This window comes from Chiloscyllium plagiosum, chromosome 31 (genome assembly GCF_004010195.1).
Source record: "Chiloscyllium plagiosum isolate BGI_BamShark_2017 chromosome 31, ASM401019v2, whole genome shotgun sequence".
NCBI classification, from domain to species: Eukaryota; Metazoa; Chordata; class Chondrichthyes; order Orectolobiformes; family Hemiscylliidae; genus Chiloscyllium; species Chiloscyllium plagiosum.
Genome location: NC_057740.1, coordinates 27,365,789 through 27,384,219, shown reverse-complemented (window position 1 = coordinate 27,384,219; position 18,431 = coordinate 27,365,789). Strand labels below are relative to the sequence as shown.

The 18,431-nt window shown below is 39.2% G+C and overlaps 1 protein-coding gene across 2 annotated transcripts in view; it reads right to left on the bottom strand.

Moving 5' to 3' along the window:
- Positions 1-709: 709 nt before the first annotated feature.
- Positions 710-18,431, bottom strand: part of stk11 (serine/threonine kinase 11) — a 124,994-nt gene continuing 107,272 nt past the window's right edge. Inside the window, exon 9 of one of the 2 annotated variants that reach the window (XM_043721243.1) lies at positions 710-2,001. In XM_043721243.1, the coding sequence (XP_043577178.1) occupies positions 1,901-2,001 (101 nt within the window). In that variant the 3' untranslated portion in view covers positions 710-1,900. The remainder of the gene's footprint in view (positions 2,002-18,431) is intronic. The other variant, XM_043721242.1, reaches the window with a different exon arrangement.

Sequence of the window (18,431 nt, the reverse complement as noted above, 5' to 3'; positions counted from 1 at the left end):
ACTGATCTGAGCTTCTGCTGAGAATGGTGCTGAACAACACAGCCTATTGAGGCTAAAACCCTTCTCCACACTTTTGTTACCTCATGAGCAGATATTGCTGGTCTTAGAAGCTGTTTTTATAGCTGTACCATAAAAGGAAATTGGAAGCTTTATCAAAATATGGTACAATGCCTATGTACTGCTTTGGAGCGTTTTGGAATATTATTGAGAGATTTTAATAATATGTGTCTGATTTTTGAGAAATTTCTTAACCATCTGGTGTTAACCTATTAAAAAAATACTAGACTGCATAATTTCAACCTGAGTTGAGATGTTTCAATGCAAACTGGCTGATTTGTCAGGAAAACACATTTGTATTTTCTCATGTCTCTATTAATCAGAACAAGAACAAAACTCTTGGCTTTGTTCTCTTATATCCACATTCAAATTTGGGTAACAACAGATCTAAACATAAATCAAGATTATGTCAGATACCTACAGATAATAATTTTTTTTAAAACCCTAATTATTCAGCACCAATTCATTCCGGTCCAGTACTGGATTTAATAAATGATTGTACTAGCTGAACTTATTCCATCAGGTAGATTTATCAAACTGTTGCATTGTTTGATTTACTGATTTCAGGTGTGAGAAGGAAACACAAGTACCTATTGTCTATTTCCACTACAAAGAAATAAGATACAGGGTAAAGAATTCCACAGAGTCTTACTGTGATAATAATAATGGCAGCTACTTTAGTACAACAAGTAATGCTTTGGTTCCACTACAGTGTTTTGATAATTCACAAAAACAGCCAGTCTGCAATGTGTGCACTGGCTTCATCAAGAAATAACATGAAAAACAGCAGCTGCAAATGTATACAAGATGCATTTGTACACCAGTGTGGGACAGCAGGCCATCCTGTTAGAGAGGATGCTAATAAGACATACTGTCTTATTATCAACACAAAAAAAATTGAATGCATTACTCTCCTCTTTTCAGTATTTTACCATACAAATTATCAATCCAATATTGCAGCAGAAGGTCCATCTTACAATGCTGGCTGTAGAATCTTTTCTGGTTATCATGCGTCAAGTCTTCTATCTGTGACCCATGGAAATACATTTGCATCTACCGCATAAACATAACAATTATCCTTGAAACTGTAGCATCCACTTATATCTGCTCGTGAACAAGACCAGGTCTGTATGTATAGTATTTTCATTTTTGTCTCAAAGCTCTTTTGGTATAGAATACTGTGGACAAAAAAATAAAACTGTGTCAAAAAGTTCATTGGCATACCATTAATGAAAGGAATGCATGTGTTGGTACGCCCAACAGGTGGGAAGCTATCTGCAGATTGATTTGCTTAATGTAAATCATTTCTAACAGTGATGTGACTGTGGCTGTCAGAAAACAGTACCAGGAGGTAATACTTTTCATCATAGACCTCTCAATAAATTGGGGTGTTTCCTGCAGCTTACCTACCAATTCAAAACCTTGTCAAATAGTGAATATTTCAATACTTAAACTGCTCTTTTCATTGCTCCCAAAAACGGTAGCAAGACATTTTCATTTGACGTGTTGATTTTTCTTAATGAACCAGCTGCAGAGCAATACAGATTAACCCAGACAAAAGTACTAAACCTTTTGCCCTTTATAAATGTATATTCCCTTTCTCCAAGCCCTTTACAGCATGCATTTACACATCACAATGTGTACTATACTGCAGGTATAAACAGGAAACAAAGTAGTCTAAAACATAAAGTGCATCTAAATGGCTTTGCACAAAGTTCTAAACATCCATGGTTATACTTCTGTCAAACTCAGGATTGTTGTTATAAACTGTTGTCATTGGGTGGTAGGCTGGACAAACATGCTGTCTTCATTCTATAGAAGGCAGGAATTATTTTCTGCTTATTCACCGCTTCTTTCTTCTTTTCTCCGTCGCTTGCCTCCAGTGCTGGTCCACACAGGCACAGAGGCAGCAGCAACACCATAATCCTCCAACTTCAGTTTGAGCTGCAACAAATTGTGAGAAATAAGCATTAATTAAAATCTGCACACCAGTAAAGGAGTGACATCGAAGAAGTTGTGCAATGAGCCATCGCAACTGGGTTCAAAGGGTTGTCGAAGAAAATAACATTCCTGAAAAAGATACTCAAATAAAGGAGCTAAAAAGTTCAAGAATATCAGCCATCTGCAATCTTACGTTTATCACATGCTATATTATTACAAAGCCATTTGAATTAACCAGACAGTATCATAGAACCAGAAAATTGTTAGAGAACAGGAGGCCAATTGGCATATTGCTGGTTACAAGAGCAGATTGGATAAGTCTTATTCCCTACATGTCCTGCATGATTTTCTTCTCCTTAGGTGCTTATCCAATTCATAGAGTCATAGAGATGTACAGCATGGAAACAGACCCTTCGTGCAACTATTGACCAAATATCCCAATCCAACCTAGTCCTACCTGCCAGCACCCAGCCCATATCCCTCCAAACCCTTCCTATTCATATACCATCCAGATGCCTTTTAAATGTTGCAAGTGTACCAGCCTCCACCACTTCCTCTGGCAGCTCATTCCATACACTTACCGCCCTCTCGTGAAAAAGTTGCCCCTTAGGTCTCTTTCATATCTTTCCCCTCTCACTCTAAACCTATGCCTTCTAGTTCTGGACTCCCACACCCAGGGAAAAGACTATGTCTATTTATCCTATCCATGCCCCTCATGACTTTATAAAACCTCTAAGGTCACCCCTCAGCCTCCGACGCTCCAGGGAAGACAGCCCTAGCCTATTCGGCACAGTGGCTCAGCTGGTTAGCACTGCTGCCTCACAGCACCAGGTTCCCAGGTTCGATTCCAGCCTCGGGCAACTGTCTGTGTGGAGTTTGCACATCCTCCCCGTGTCTGCATGGGTTTCCTCCAGGTGTTCTGGTTTCCTCCCACAATCCAAAGATGTGCAGGTCAGGTGAACTGGCCATGCTAAATTGCCTCGTAGGTTAGGTGCGTTAGTCAGAGGGAAATGAGTCTGGGTGGGTTACTCTTCGGAGGGTCGGTGTGGACTTGTTGGGCCGAAGGGCCTGTTTCCACACTTTAGGGAATCTAATCTAAGGAGAAAGTGAGGACTCCAGATGCTGGAGATCAGAGCTGAAAAATGTGTTGCTGGAAAAGCGCAGCAGGTCAGGCAGCAGCCAAGGAGCTGGAGAATCGACATTTCAGAAGGGCTTATGCCCAAAACGTCGATTCTCCTGCTCCTTGGAATCTAATCTAATCTAATCTAATCTATTCAACTCAAATCCTCCAACCCTGGCAACATCCTTATAAATCTTTTCTGAACCCTTTCAAGTTTCACAACATCTTTCCGATTGGAAGGAGACCAGAATTGCAAGCAATATTCCAAAAGTGGCCGAACCAATGTCTTGTACAGCCGCAACATGACCTCCCAATTCCTGTACTCCGTACTCTGACCAATAAAAGAAAGCATATCAAATGCCTTCTTCACTATCCTTTCAAGGAGCTATGAACCTGCATTCCAAGGTCTCTCTGGTCAGCAACACTCCCTAGGACCTTAGCAGGACTTCAACACTTAATGGTAAGACTTGCTTTCCGAAAATGCAGCATGCCACATTTATCTACATTAAACTTCATCTGCCACTTCTCAGCCCATTGGCCCATCTGATCAAGATCCCATTGTAATCTGAGGTAACCTTCTTTGCTGTCCACCACACCTCCAATTTTGGTGTCATCAGCAAACTTACTAACTACACTTCTTATGCTCACATCCAAATGTATCTGCCTCCATCACTCTCTCAGAAAAGACATTCTAGCTCACAACTGCTGAGTTAATAGAAAAGTGTTTGTCTCTAAAAATCTGATCAAGTCTCTAAAATTGTCAAGATCTGTTTGAAGTGCACTTATTTGAAATATTAATTGTTTCTCCTTCCACAGATGCTATTGTACCTGCTGAAGTTTTCCCAGAACTTCTTTTGTTTTTTTTTAAAAAAATAGGCAGGTATTTGTGGCAATGTAATTTAATGCATGAGAGATCCGCCCTCATTTTCCAAAGCAAAATTAAGATCTAAATGAATGCTTGTGTAGATACAGTTTTGAAAGAGATTAATCTTAAGAGTTCACTGTTATTTCAGGCAAATATGTTTTACCCGTATTTATAGATGTCGTACTAATTTATTTTTGAGTTGATCTTATTTATTATAGTTAAATAATTGTCTCAGGCATTGGAAGTTTTAACTTTACCATTCTTGTCTGTGTAAAATCAGCCAACTAATTAAAACCATTTAACCTTTTTTCCAAAATTCCATTAACACCTCCCCTTCTCTTCCTTCTACAGTTGGGAATTACCAGCAACCTATTTCAGAGTTCATAATTTCAAATTAATAAGAATTATCGAGTTGGGTTTGCCTTCCACATCATCTTAACTTGAGAACATCTTTTACAAATTCATGCATATAGTTTAAAATAAAAATTAATACTTTCCACACAGATTTAGATCAATAATTACTTTGACGATACCAATTAATTTCCTGGTTTTTCAACTTTCTGATACACTTTGACTGTTTCATTCTTCCCCACCACAAATACAGGCATCCTGCCAGGTGGGAAATTAGTACCAACAAAACAACCTGTATTTGTATAGTATTTCTAAGAGACTGAAACATCCCCAAGGTGCTTACCAGCATGACAAATCATAACTTGATAGTAAATCACATGAGAAAATACTAGGTCAGAGGACCAAAAAACTGGTCAGATAGGTTTTAAGGAATGTTTTAGAGGAGAAAAGAGGGGTTTTTAAAGGAAGATATTCCAGAGCTTAGCATCCACCAGTTGAAGCAATAGCCAGCAATGGTGGAGTGATTATAACCAGGATGGCAAATGGCCAAAATGGGAGTGCAGATGTCCTGGAGGATTCTAGGGCTGGAGGAGAATACAGAAAAAAGGGAATTACTAGATCATGGAGGAATTTGAATAAAAGGATGATTATTTTAAAGCTGCTTAACTGAGACCTAATTAAGTCAGCAGGCACAGAGATGCTGTATGAACAGGACTTGGTTCAAGTTAAGACATGAATGCAGAGTTTTGGACAACCTCCAGTCTACAGAATGTAGAATGCGGGATGCTCACCAGGCATGTACTGGAACAGTCAAGTCTAGAAATGACAAAACAGCTGAAGGTTTCAGTACCAGATGACATGAGGCAGAGTGTTGTTGGAGAAGTGGATATATAGGTGACCTTAGTGATGATATGCAGCTAGAAGCTCCTTTCTGGGATAAATATGATACAGCGTGACAAATAACCTGATCCTGCCACAGCCTTCTGACAGAATGAGGTGGTGCTTGGCAGCTAGAGACCAGCAAAGCTCCCCCTGAGATGTGCTGCTCTGAGGGTTCAGGCACAACAAAGAGGGATCCACACAAGAAACATAATGAACGGGAACACGGGGGACTAGAATTTGAGGTCAGAAATAATGTTCTCTCTAAGCTTACTGAGAGTCGCACAGGTGCTTGATGTAAATACATGATCCCTTTTAATATTTTCTTGTGTAGCTTTGCATGCACTGTTAACTTAAGCAACCAGACTGATTCTTTGGGAACCTTCTGGTTGCTATGTGGCCACTCAGCATGGAGAGATCTGAATGCAATCATTTTGGTCTTCCCAATATTTAACTGGTGAAAATCTTTTGTCAATCATTCTGGCAAGTTAGTGAAAAAATCAAAAGGGGTGACGGTTGGAAACAGCCTAGTGTTGTGAGAGTACATGTGTAAACAGAGGCTGCATTTTCAGATGATGTAGGTTAGACTCTCAGAGAAAGTAAATAAGAGTTGCAGTGTGGGAGCAGCAGAGAAGTCACTGCCTGCCCCTTTTGCCCAGGGTGGGAGAGTCCAGAACAAGGGGGTATATGTGAGAGGGGAAAGATTTAAAAGGGACCCAAGGGCCAACTTTTTCCACACAGAAGGTTGCACATGTATGGCATGAGCTGCCAGATAAAGTGGTGGAGGCTGGTACAATTACAACATTTAAAAGGCATTTGGATGGGTATATGAACAGGAAGGGTTTAGACAAATAAGGGGCAAATACTGGCCAATGGATCTAGTTTAATTTAGATTATCTGGTTGGCATGGATAAGTTGGACTGAAGGGTATGTTTCGGAGATGTATATTTTTATGATTATAAACAGAGTGGAACCAGGTGAAGGCACTCTCACCCAACTGGATATCAGGGATAATGTGATTGAGGATGGTGCAGTCAACAGTGTCAAAGCCTGCGGACAAATCAAGAAGGCTGAGGAGGGATAGCTTATTTTCATCATTGTCACAAAGGATGTCATCTGTGACTTTGATACAGAGCAGTTTGTGAACTGTATTAGGAGAGGGTCTCAGGAACACATTTGGCAGGTGACAGTACATCACTCAGGAGGATGTTACAGAACCTGTCTCCTGTGTGACTTCAGAGTGGGAAATTTTCACAGAAAGCTACAAAAACCATTACAAATTCTGCAATTAGGCATAACTTTGAGAGTATAAAAAACAAGTTTGCCATGGAGAGATACTGAGAATTGAAACTTCTCTGCCTTCGGCAAACCTAACCACATTTAAACTGGGAATAACAATATAATGTCACTGAGTTATGTCAATAATTAAGTTTCCCTATAATGATCATCGACTTTAACATGAGCAGTCAGCAAGCTCTCCTTAGCATGGTGACAAATCCCATAAGTGTAAAAGCAAAGTGAAAAGACAGAACATGACACAATAAAACTGTTCATGTCACCCACATTTCAATATTTAACTGTGTTTTTAAGAAACTAAAACTAATTACCATTTTATTTGGAAAGACTGAAAATCAAGATAATATGAGAATCCACTTAATGTCAGTCAGTCCATTCATACTAGGGTCATCTTCCTTCAACAAACTCCAACACAATCTACAAAAAAAGTGTTTAAACACATTTTTAAAACATGGCTATCACTGACTGGGCAAGCATTAATACCCACCCCATAATCATCATCAAGAAGGTGGTGATGAGTTGCCTTTTCAAGCCACTACAGTCCATGTAGTGCAAGTTCACCCACAATGTTGTTGGGGAGGGAGTTCCAGGAGTTTGACCCAGTGACACTAAAGGAACAGCGACATATTTTCACTTCTGTATGGTATGTGGCTTGGAAGGGAACTTGCAGGATGTCGTGTTCCCATGTATGCCTCTATGGGAGAGGGTATGGGTTTGGAGAGTGCAATCTAAGGCAATTTGGTGAGTAGTTAAAGTTCATTTTGCAGATGGTAAACACTGGTACCACGGTGCATCAATGGTGGAGGGATTGAATAGTGAAGGTTTTAGATGGGTGCCAATCTAGTGTGCAGCTTTGTTCTGAATAAGCGATGTTGGGGCTACATACATCCAGGCATTCCATCACACACTTGACTTGTGCCTTGTGGATGGTTTTGAGCAATCAGGTGAGTTACTCACCACAATATTCACAGTCTCTTAACTGCTCTTATAGTACAGTATTTAAAATACTAATCCAGCTCAATTTCTTGTCAATAGTAGCTCCCAGGATGTGGATCGTAGGGGATTTAGCAATGGTAATGTGTTAGATTCTCTTTTGTAAGAGATGGTCATTGCCTGGCACTTGTGTGGTGTGCATATTACGTGCCATTTATCAGTCCAAACCCAAATATTATCTAGGTCTTGATGCATATGAACACAAATTGCTTTAATATCTGGAGAATCATGAATGCACCATGTTCCAAACTAATCATCAGTGAACATCTTGACCTCCTACCTTATGATTGAGGGAACGTAACTGATGAAGCTGCTGAAGATGACACTGCACATTACCTGGGTAATATAGCAATGTCCTAGTACTGAATTGATTGACTTATAACAAAAACAACCAGCATCCTTTGTGCTTGGTATGATTCCAAATGGTAGCCAGATTCTCCCTCGATCCCACAGACTCCAGCTTTGAGGATTCCTTGATGACACACTCAAATAATGTCAAAGGTAGCCACCCACACTTCCCCTTGAGTTCAGTTATTTTGTCCATGCTTGGACCATGTCTGTAATGTGATTAGGGTCTGAGTGGGCCTGGTGGAAGCCAAATGAGCAACAGTTAGCAGGATACTGTTGAATTAATGTCACTTGATAGCACTGTCTATGATACCTTACAGCACTTTACTGATGTCTGAGAATAGACAAATCAGGTTGGATTTGTCCTGCTTTTTGTGGACAGCACATACCTTGTCAATTTTCCACATTACTGGATTCCAATATTATAATTGCAGCACAAAGCTTGGCTAAGGGCATGCATAGTTCTGGATTCTCTTCAGCAGATTCTTGATATCAAACGAGGTGTATCGAATTGCCAATAGACTGGTACCTGTGATGCTGGGGACCTCTAGAGGAGACAGAGTTGGATCATCCAGCTCCTTTTGGTTCTTACATTTCTTTCTATTCTGTTTTGTTTAGTTTATAATCATGGAGGAGACCATAATCCAGAGGCCCAGGGTAATACCTTGGGAACACAAATTTAAATGCCACCTTTGCACCTGGTGGAATTTGAAATAAATTGATAAAGTCAGAATTTAAAAAAATATCAGTCTCACCAATGGTAAACAAGAAACAACTATCGATTGCTGTTATCAAAAACCTACAGAGTTCATTAATACCCTTTAAGGAAGAAAGGAAATCTACCATACTTACCTGGACAAAGTGGCTGGTTCTTAAACACTGTTTCAACTGTTCCAGCAAGCTACTCATTTCAGAGGTAATTAGGGACAGGTGTCAAATGATGGCCTTGCTAGTGACACACACCCATGAAAGAATAAACAAAAAGTTGGTATCAAAAACCTTGGTTCAAGAATGCATCTCCTGATATTGATGATTTGGAGGAGCTGGTGTTGAACTGGGGTGTACAAATTAAATCACACAACACCAGGTTATAGTCCAACAGGTTTATTTGGAAGCACTAACTTTCAGGTGCTGCTCCTTCAACTGGTAGCACAACCACCTAATGAAGGAGCAGTGCTCCGAAAGTTAGTGCTTCCAAATAAACCTGTTGGACTGTTACCTGGTGTGATTTTTAACCTTCTCCTGAGTTTACACACAATTAAAAATAGAAAACCTACTTCAATAAGTGATTATTGATATTTATTACAAAACTTAGAATAGGGTATTCATGCTCACCTCAATTAATTGCTGTTGGCTAAACAAGGCTCATCCCTATATTTAGGGCCCATTCTTCTGACCCTTCTCAACAGGAAATTGATGATTTGGAAAAAACATTGTCTAAAGATAATAAGACTGCGATTTTATTGCGAGTCTTTAATATGTAAGGTTGCATTCTGGTGTGCAACGAACTGTCTGGATAACTCAGTTTAACTGTAATATTTATCTCTGGTCATGATAATAGGTCAACACCAATCATCATCCTATTACATGTGGAGATATTCATTATATAACACATTGCTATGCCAGCTGCACTCGAGAAAGATGAGAAATCATTGCCATTGCACAACATTATGCAGACAGTATTGGAGAGAGAGCAATGTGTACTTTACATATATTAATAGGTCTGACCCATATGATTGGCAGCCGCAGCTATAGCGCACAATGTGAACACATGGATACTGGCATTTCTTAAGTATATTAAGTGACAGTGAATTGTCAGTCATTATATATGTCTCAGGAACAGAACAAATTCAGATAGAATAGAAACTCTGATCAATTTAGCTAGATCAAGACAAATAAAGGAAACAGTTATTTGGAACACAAGGGTGTTTATGTACAATATAATGAGGGTAGCAGTCAGGACTTATGGAAGATGACAAGAAGCAGGAAGATTGGGTCACAATGTCAATCAGCAAAGGTGTTATCCTCAGTATGTGTTATTCTGAACTTCAAACTAATTACTTATTATAAAACTGGACACAAAAATGTTGGGAAAGATGGCTGAAGGGTCACGTGACTTCTTTTCTGGATTAGAAAATGTCCCTCCCTTAAAAGGGAATAAAAGAATATTCCAAACTAATATGATTCAGTTCCTGAACCCATGGCTTCCTCATCATGCGATTTTAAACAATTTTTAGTCCTTTTCCCAAGTAAGGTAGAGTGCTTATGTTGATTACACATTCTGAATTGTAGCTGAACACCTCTGAAGATTTGAGACAGTCAGTATCTTTGTTTTGGAATGACGCATTTAAATCAGATAACAACTTAAGAGTTCTGAGGAAGGGTCACTGGACCCAAAACATTAATTCCGATTTGTCTCCACAGATGCTGCTAGACCTGTTGAGCTTTTCCAGCAAACAAATTCAGAAAAAGCAAAAAGACATCAGGTTGCCAGAGTCTATAACTTATTTCAGTTTGAAGTTCACATGATAACCAACCTACCAGCTAGTCAATTGAATAAACCTAGTTACCTGTTACTCTCCAACTTACAAAACCTTTACTTCAACTTTAAGTTATCAAAATCATCCAAGAAACCACAGGTTGCCACATGGGAGGCAGGACATTGTAAATTGGAGACTGAAATAACTACAACCTGTAGCAGTATACTTTTGTCTTTACCTGCAACCAAACTTTAGGTATATGTGTATATGTACGAGACTGAGTGGGTAACATTGTGCTAATGCAGGTTAAATATGAGACAATAAATAACCTTCTTCATTTCAAAAACCACAAAGGCTTATAGCTGTAATAATCTGATTAGAATCTACACTTCAGAAGATAAGAAAACATACACTTCTTACCATAAGAACAGACAGTAGGAGAGGAAACGACATTGTTGTTCAAACCCCTATCAATGTACTTAGCCACTGGGTGTATCATGCTAGTAATCTGGGATTGAATGAAAACCAAGTTGGTAGGAGTCTACGTTATAGCAGAATTAGAATGGCAAATTCCAAAGTAATTCTACTGGCTACAATACAGCTCCTTGCCAACATCGGAAATTTGAGGCAACTTCCAGTGGCTGCCACAGTCTCAACATACCTCAAATTTTATGCATCCAGCTTCCACCTACATAACCAGCAAGACAGGACAAAAGGAGCATGAAGTGCCACAAAGTTTGCTGCTTTCAAATGTTGGTGGTTACTGGTATTTTATTTAGAATCATTGAGTTGATCACTTTCACCATTAACAATGACAGCACAATATATTACACTCAGTCTTCTTTATTTGCTACCTGTGGGTCCAGGTACTCTCAAGATTGGACCCAGGCCCTCAGCTGATTTGAAATGTCTCCAAAAGAGCAGGAATGCATATATGGTAATCCTCAGTGTGCAAGTGGGTGTAGGAATACACCCATTATCTCTTATGACATCTGGGTGCAAGCATCTGCATCTCATGGTCTAGTCCAGTTCCACAAGTGGTCAGTCTTGGTAATCTCTGCACAGGAGAGGGTATTAGTGGTCTCCACCTTGTTATCTGCTGTTCACCTGTACCTCTATTCCTAGCAAATATTGAGGAGCGAGTGAACATTCTATCCCACTGCTGACTCTCCACTATTATGAAGGATTGCGCACATTAACAAGTCAAGATAATACCCTGAGTCATCACAGAATGAAAAAGATAGCTGCAGACTGGTGGGAAGGGGCATAGGAGACACTCTGGATGTTCAGATGATGGGAAGCTGCTAGAACAGAGTGACACTGCTGACTACGTAGCTTCCAACCATAAAACCGTAAGGAATAAGAACAGTGGGCCATTCAGCCCTTCGAACCTACTGTGCCATTCAATAGGATAACAGCTGATCCAACATTCCTCACGTCCACTTCTCTGCCTTTTCCAGTAACCCTCGTTCCCTTACTGATCAGGAATCTATTTATCTCAGCTTTAAATATATACAAGAACTCTGCCTTCATAGGTCTTTGTGACATGGAGTTCCAACGACTCTTAACAGTCTGAGGGAAGAAATTCCTCCTCTTCGCAGTCTTAAACTGGTGCCCTTTTATGCTGAGTCTATATCCTCTGGTCCCACACTCTCCCAAGGGATGAAATATCCTGTGAGCATTTAGCCTGTCAAGCCCCATAAGAATTCTTTATGTTTCAGTGAGACCACCTCTCAGTCTTCTAAATTCCAATGAGCACAATTCCAACCTGTTTAGCCTTTGCTCATAAGACAATTTTTCCTTACCAGAGACCATCCTAGTGAACTGTCTCTGAATTGCCTCCAATGAAACAATGCCCTTCCATACGTGCACCTGTACACCTCATACAGTTGCAGTAAGACTTCCTTACTCTTATACTCTAAGTCTCTTGAAATAAGGGCCAAGATTCCATTAGCCTTCCTGATTATCTGCTGCAGCTGTATTCTAGTTTTCTGTGTTTAATGCACAAGTACATCCAAGTCCCTATGAGTCACAGCTTTCTTCCGTTTTTTTCTCAATAAAATAATACTATGTTCTTTTGTTCTTCCTTTCAAAATAATCAACGTTGCATTTTCCCACCATGAGGGCCATCAGACTCAATCTGAGCCTTTTAACAATCTCAATAGCCCCAGAATTATTTATTTACAAATGGTGGTGGAAGAGGCATTGACTTTGCATACAGCTTCACTCTATAATTTGACTGAGGCCAAGGGTGGGTGTGTAGGTGGCTGGCTGGGCACTGTACCACTAAAAACACACATATTATCTACATTCAAGTATTGCTCCTGGCAGACATGTCTAGTGGCATCCAGATGCTAGCCTTCATCTGTCCATTGTGCAGAAGACAATATCCAATGTCCAAAGTTTTGGCTGTTCTATGCATAACCGGCAGAATCAAGTTCGCTCAGCAGTCACTGGCAATCCAGTATAGGAGGCACAGCAACTTCAATTTCCAGGGTTTTTAATAGTCCACAGACAATCGCAGCTAAATAGTTTTTAAAAACGCATTCATATAAAATGGCAAGATTAGAAGCAATGGTAAAACTTCAATCGAAGGGTTGAACTGGATAGGGATAACAATGAACCTCAAATTTCCGCTTTGTTAATTTTTACAATGAAGTATTTGTAATGCTACATGCAGGCAGTTTACAGTAAATACTTAACTAAAACAAAATAGTTTTAGTACAAATATTTGTTCGGATCCTATTGCTGTTTTGTGAGGTTTCCAACAGATATACAGCTAACATCAATACAGCTTAAAACATGCTGATTTGAAAGTAATTGATTATTGTTTAAATAAGCAGAGTTGTGTGATATGGAGTGACCCTGTACTTGGCTCAGGAAACAAATTCAATCTTTATATACCACCACATTTTCTATTGAATCTTGGAATGGTTAACACAGAAATAAACATTGAAAGCAAAAAGATTGTTAACAGTTACGTGAAGATTTTAGGTCCAGAAGAGTCCATTAGGTTAATTCTATGTAGTTGATTAAGCAGGCAAATCTTAAAAGGAAATAATGATGTGATCGATTGAAAGGGGAAGATTGAATTTTAAAATTATTTCATGGGATCGGGACATCACTGGTAGGGCCAGTATTTGTTGCTCCTTTTCTAATTTGTCTTGAGTTGAGTGGCTTCCCAGTTCATTGCATATAGCAGTTTTGAGTCAAACGCAATGCTGTAGGTCTGAAGTCACATGTAGGCCAGACTAAAGAAGAATGGCAGATCTCTTTCCTCAGATGTTAACAAACCAGATGGATTTTTACAACAATTGATGATAGTTTCATAGTTACCCTTACTGAGATTAGCTTTATACTCCAGATTGTATCATACCAATTTAAAGTTTACCAGCTGCCATGGAGAGATTTGTATCTATGCTTTTGAAGCATAAACCTGGGCCCTGGATTACTAGTCTAATGATATTACTGCTATGCTATTGTCCAGTTAGTTTTTTCCCCAATGCTATGGTCTGTCTGGGTCCTCCAGTCAAGTAATGCCAGTAAATTTCCACTAAAGTCAACAGCTAACAACGCTCACAAGCTTGGACCACTGATAGCTTTTCATCCAGCTTTCATTGCTACATGTTGAGAACCATCTGGACTTTTATAAAGCAGCAGGGCTGAAATCAAAAATTCAAAAGGCATAAGAGTGATCCAGTGCCCTCCCACAATTATAGTATCAAGTCTCCATAATTTTAAATAGGAAATTAATATTATTATTGAGATTCCCTGGTGTTCTTAGTCATGTTCCCTAGTCCAGCACTTGACAGAAGGCAAATTAGTGAAAACATCTTCAGGCACAAAGCCCATGCCTAAAAACCATTACGTTGACATAGTGACGGTGCAGTGATATGAACAGCTTTTATATTGAACCTTACCTTCTGAGGAAAGGCAATAAAGAACCTTGACATGAAATAGTGTTCAGGTCAGTTCTCTCACTTTTCTCCCTATATCTGTTCATGAAATATTTTCCTCTGAAGAAAATCCATTTCTAACCAGAGTTTGAGGGATTTTACACTCAACTGGAAACAGACAAATACACTAATCTCATATGTTTGTACTGTGCATATTGACTTTTATATACTTTAGAATGATATAAGGACATAAAACAGAGGAGCAGAAGGCAATTCAGCCCATCAAGTTTGTTCTGCTATTCAATGTCACCTGGGCTGATGTGATAATCCTAAACACTTCCCTGCCTTGTCCCATAAACCATCATTTCCTTCCCGATTAAAAATTTGTATGGCTTAGTCTCTACAATAGTCTGCAGTGAAGAATTGCACAAATTCACAACTCCATGGGAGAAGAAATTCCTCCTCATACCTGACTTAAATGGGTAACATTTTAATCTGAGGTTACGCTCTCTGGTGTTAGGCTCTTCCACCAGGGAAAAACAAAACGTTCCACATCTATCATGTCAAGTTTCCTAAGAACCTTATTTATTACAGGAAGGTCTCCTCCCGCACTTAGAATTAGTTTTGAAGGACTGACAATATCACTGATATATCTTTCAATATAAGATTGCCTAGCCATACATTTTTCAGTTTCTTTTGACATATAATATTGCTTTCATGAATGAAATTTTGGAATCACAATTATTTTGTGGAAAGGAAATATTAAAATATCTGGTGAGCACTGCAATTAAAAGGTACCTAGATTTCAAACTTAGGGAGTTACTGGCCTTTCACCCTTCAAGCCTGCAATAAACAAAAGAGCTAAAGGGATAGCACGATTGTCACAAAATATCCTCAGTGTTCTACTAACCTGATAATAAATTCTCAAGTCATGTGACTTGAGCCAAAAGCTAACTCCACAGCCATTTGCTCCAAGTTCCATCAATAGATGAAGAATGTGCTGGAAGTGATTTCTTGGTGACGAAATAGTTTTACTTAACTTGATTCTTCTCCATCCTCCAAAATTCATAAGGTAGTTTGGTACTGTAAACTTCAAAACTTTTATAACTGTTCATGGATTGAAAGAATCAGCAATAATTTTGTCTAGAATAAACTTTTAAAGGGTATCGGGCAGCATAGTGGCTCAGTAGTTAGCACAGATGCTTCACTGTGGGTTCGGTTCCACCCTCAGGTGACTGTTATGTGTGGAGTTTGCACAATCACCCTGTGTCCGTGTGGGTTTTCTCTGAGTGCTCGGATTTCCACCCACAGTACAAAGATGTGCAGTTTAGGTGTGTTAGCCATAGGAAATGCAGAGTTATAGGGATAGGGTGGGTCAGGGTGAAGTCGATGGGCTGGCCTGCTTCCACACTGTAGGGATTCTGTTGTACTTTGACAAGGACAAACCTATATACAAATTGAAAGCAATTAGCCATGTCTGGGGGAAAGAGTCATCAAAGCTACATTAACTGTTTTGATTTCGGGCTAATAACTGGCTGCTTTATGCCATAAGGACAAATGATTGCCCTGCAGAAGAATTTAAGGAATTAATCACAGGAAAGTTGCAACTTCAAACAGACCGTTAAGGCTGACTGTAACAAGGAACAAAGAAGTTACTTCTGAAAAGGAAGCTGCTGCCGACTCAAGGACTCCAAAAGAGTAATCAATATTTTGGATGAGGGAATCTAAAAATCTAAGGGACAAAAAAAAACCTGTATAAGAATTCAACTCCAGAATTTTTTATTAGCAGAACTTTGAAGAACAACGCTGTACAAGGATCAAACACTGGACATTTCCAGAGACAGACACTTTGTTTGGAATCATAGCTGAATTCCACCATTAATCGGTTAATAGCCTGGTTGGGTTGTGAGACTTAACTTGCTTACTCGAGGGGTCTTATTTTGGCTGCTACATGCAATAAAGTTTAAACCATTGTTTTAGTACTTGATTGCGAGATTTCTTAATAAGTTGCCAAATTAGAGGTAACTTGCGGTGATTTACCTACAACAGCAGATAAAGGTAATAAAGAATCACCATCAATTTCTAACTTGAGCAGTCTTGAAAGTTTAGGTTAAATATACGAAAACCTCAGATGTTTATGCTCGAATCTTATTCGCATAAATAGTACTACTGGTTTAGTCTGAGCACTAGTTGCTTCCTCTTTCGTATGAACAAAAATTTCTTTATTTCTTAAAGACTGGGATAGCTCCATTTTGCAACTGCTTTAAATATTAAACCATAACTCATTAACCAGAAGTCTTTCTGGTATTTTTAGCTTTCCCCAAAGAAACTGACTTTAAACTTGTACTTGCTAATTTCCAAGGAGTTAAAAATTTCACCCATATAGGTACAATTATTTTCTTCCTTTTCAATATAGAAGTTCTTTTGCAAATCCCAATGCTGTAAAAGGAGGAAAAGGGAGACTGACTCATGGAATTTTATTAATATTGATTGCTGAAAAAAAACAGTAGGATGAGTCATTCCAACTGAACTAGTACCATGACATGAATGAACAAAGCCAGAGGAACGTTCAAAGTAAAATTGCAATGTACAGCTTTTCACCCTCCTCCAGACTCCGACCCATATCCTCTAACGATCTCAAGGCTATAGAAGGCCCACATATTAACCCATAAAAGAGGTTTAGCAATAGAACACAAACAGGTGCAACAAACTTCACTTGTATCAAAATTTGGCATGCTCCTGTGCAGTGCTGTAGTTCCACTTGGCTGGTGCAACGCTGAGATGTGAGCAAGAGCTGAGAATAACAGCATCACCTTGGTGGTAATGTTTCAGTCATTAAATTGCTTGGTGTGTTGCTGCCAGGTTTTCAGAGGATTCTTTGGGAATTTACTTGTTACGCTACCACTAATGTGCAGCCAATTGGTAGGTCAATCTTCTCCTTCACAAGTACTTCCGCAGTCATCTGATCATCAGAAGGCCATTGCAACACGCGGATTGCAATAATTTTCATCAATTTTTAAACAAACAAAAAACAACCAAGATGCTCATCTAATTCTCAGTCCTTTTGGTTTTATATTGATCCATTTTTCTCTCTGGCATGTGAATACACAGGATTGACTTGACAACTTAGGCACTGCCTAGAAGTAACCTACTGTTTTCCTTTGCTAATAACTGGTGCTTCTCTCTCTCTTTCATTAGTTCCTGGCCCAACAGTAACAGCAGCATCCACAGAGTTGTCCAGAAAATCTCTTCCTGCTCACACTAAGACTTGCAATGCCCCCAGTTGGCAAAGTTAAGTATTACTCAAAGTTATTGTTTCAGACTTTTCATTAGTCTTTGTCACAGGCTGTCTGTAACTCCTTTGTCACCGAATGGCTAAATTTCAACTGAAAACAACAAATGCTGGATATCACAGCGAGTCAAACAGCATCCACGGAGAGACAGCAAGCTACGATTTTGCCTGTCCTCGGATGCTGCCTGAATTGCTGTGCTCTTCGAGCACCACTGATCCAGAATAAAGTTGAGTCTAGCTGACTCAATTCCAATCTGTCATTGTTAGCTATATGTATTTTCATGTATTTGCAATCAAGAACTTATTTCTGTTCACTATGCTGTTATAGGAGTGACACATCCAAAATTGGGACTTACACTGAGGTGTCATCATCTTCTGCAGCTCTCAAATAATATTCACATCCCTTGGCTACAATTTCAATACCATCGGTCATATAAAATTCACCCTTTCGTGAGAACTTGCTTGTCTAACATTGTGTGCTTGGTTTCCATCGAAGCTAGCCTTTACGCTGCAAGAAATATGCAGTTCCTTAACTCCATCAGAAAAACTGGGGGTGATGTCTTGAGAGTTTCTTAAAATCATGCAAGAAGGCAAATTTTACAAATAAATTTGGCAGGATATAATCACCAAACAAGTATGTGCAGTTCTGAGAATCAAACTGAATCATTATTAATGGATAGCAAAACTCTACAGTTTTTCAAACAAATTAACTGATGTTGGCATCAAAATTGTTCTGTAAGTATGGAGAACTGCAATGCATCAAACCCAGGCTAAGCTTAACTGCTATACTTTCACTAACTCTCCCTATAGATGCTGCCTGACCTGCCAAATTTCTCCAACACTTTGTTTTTATATTGTTACTTCATATAATATCATGTGGTGGAAACTTGTTCCACTTCCTTTTTCAGAAGTA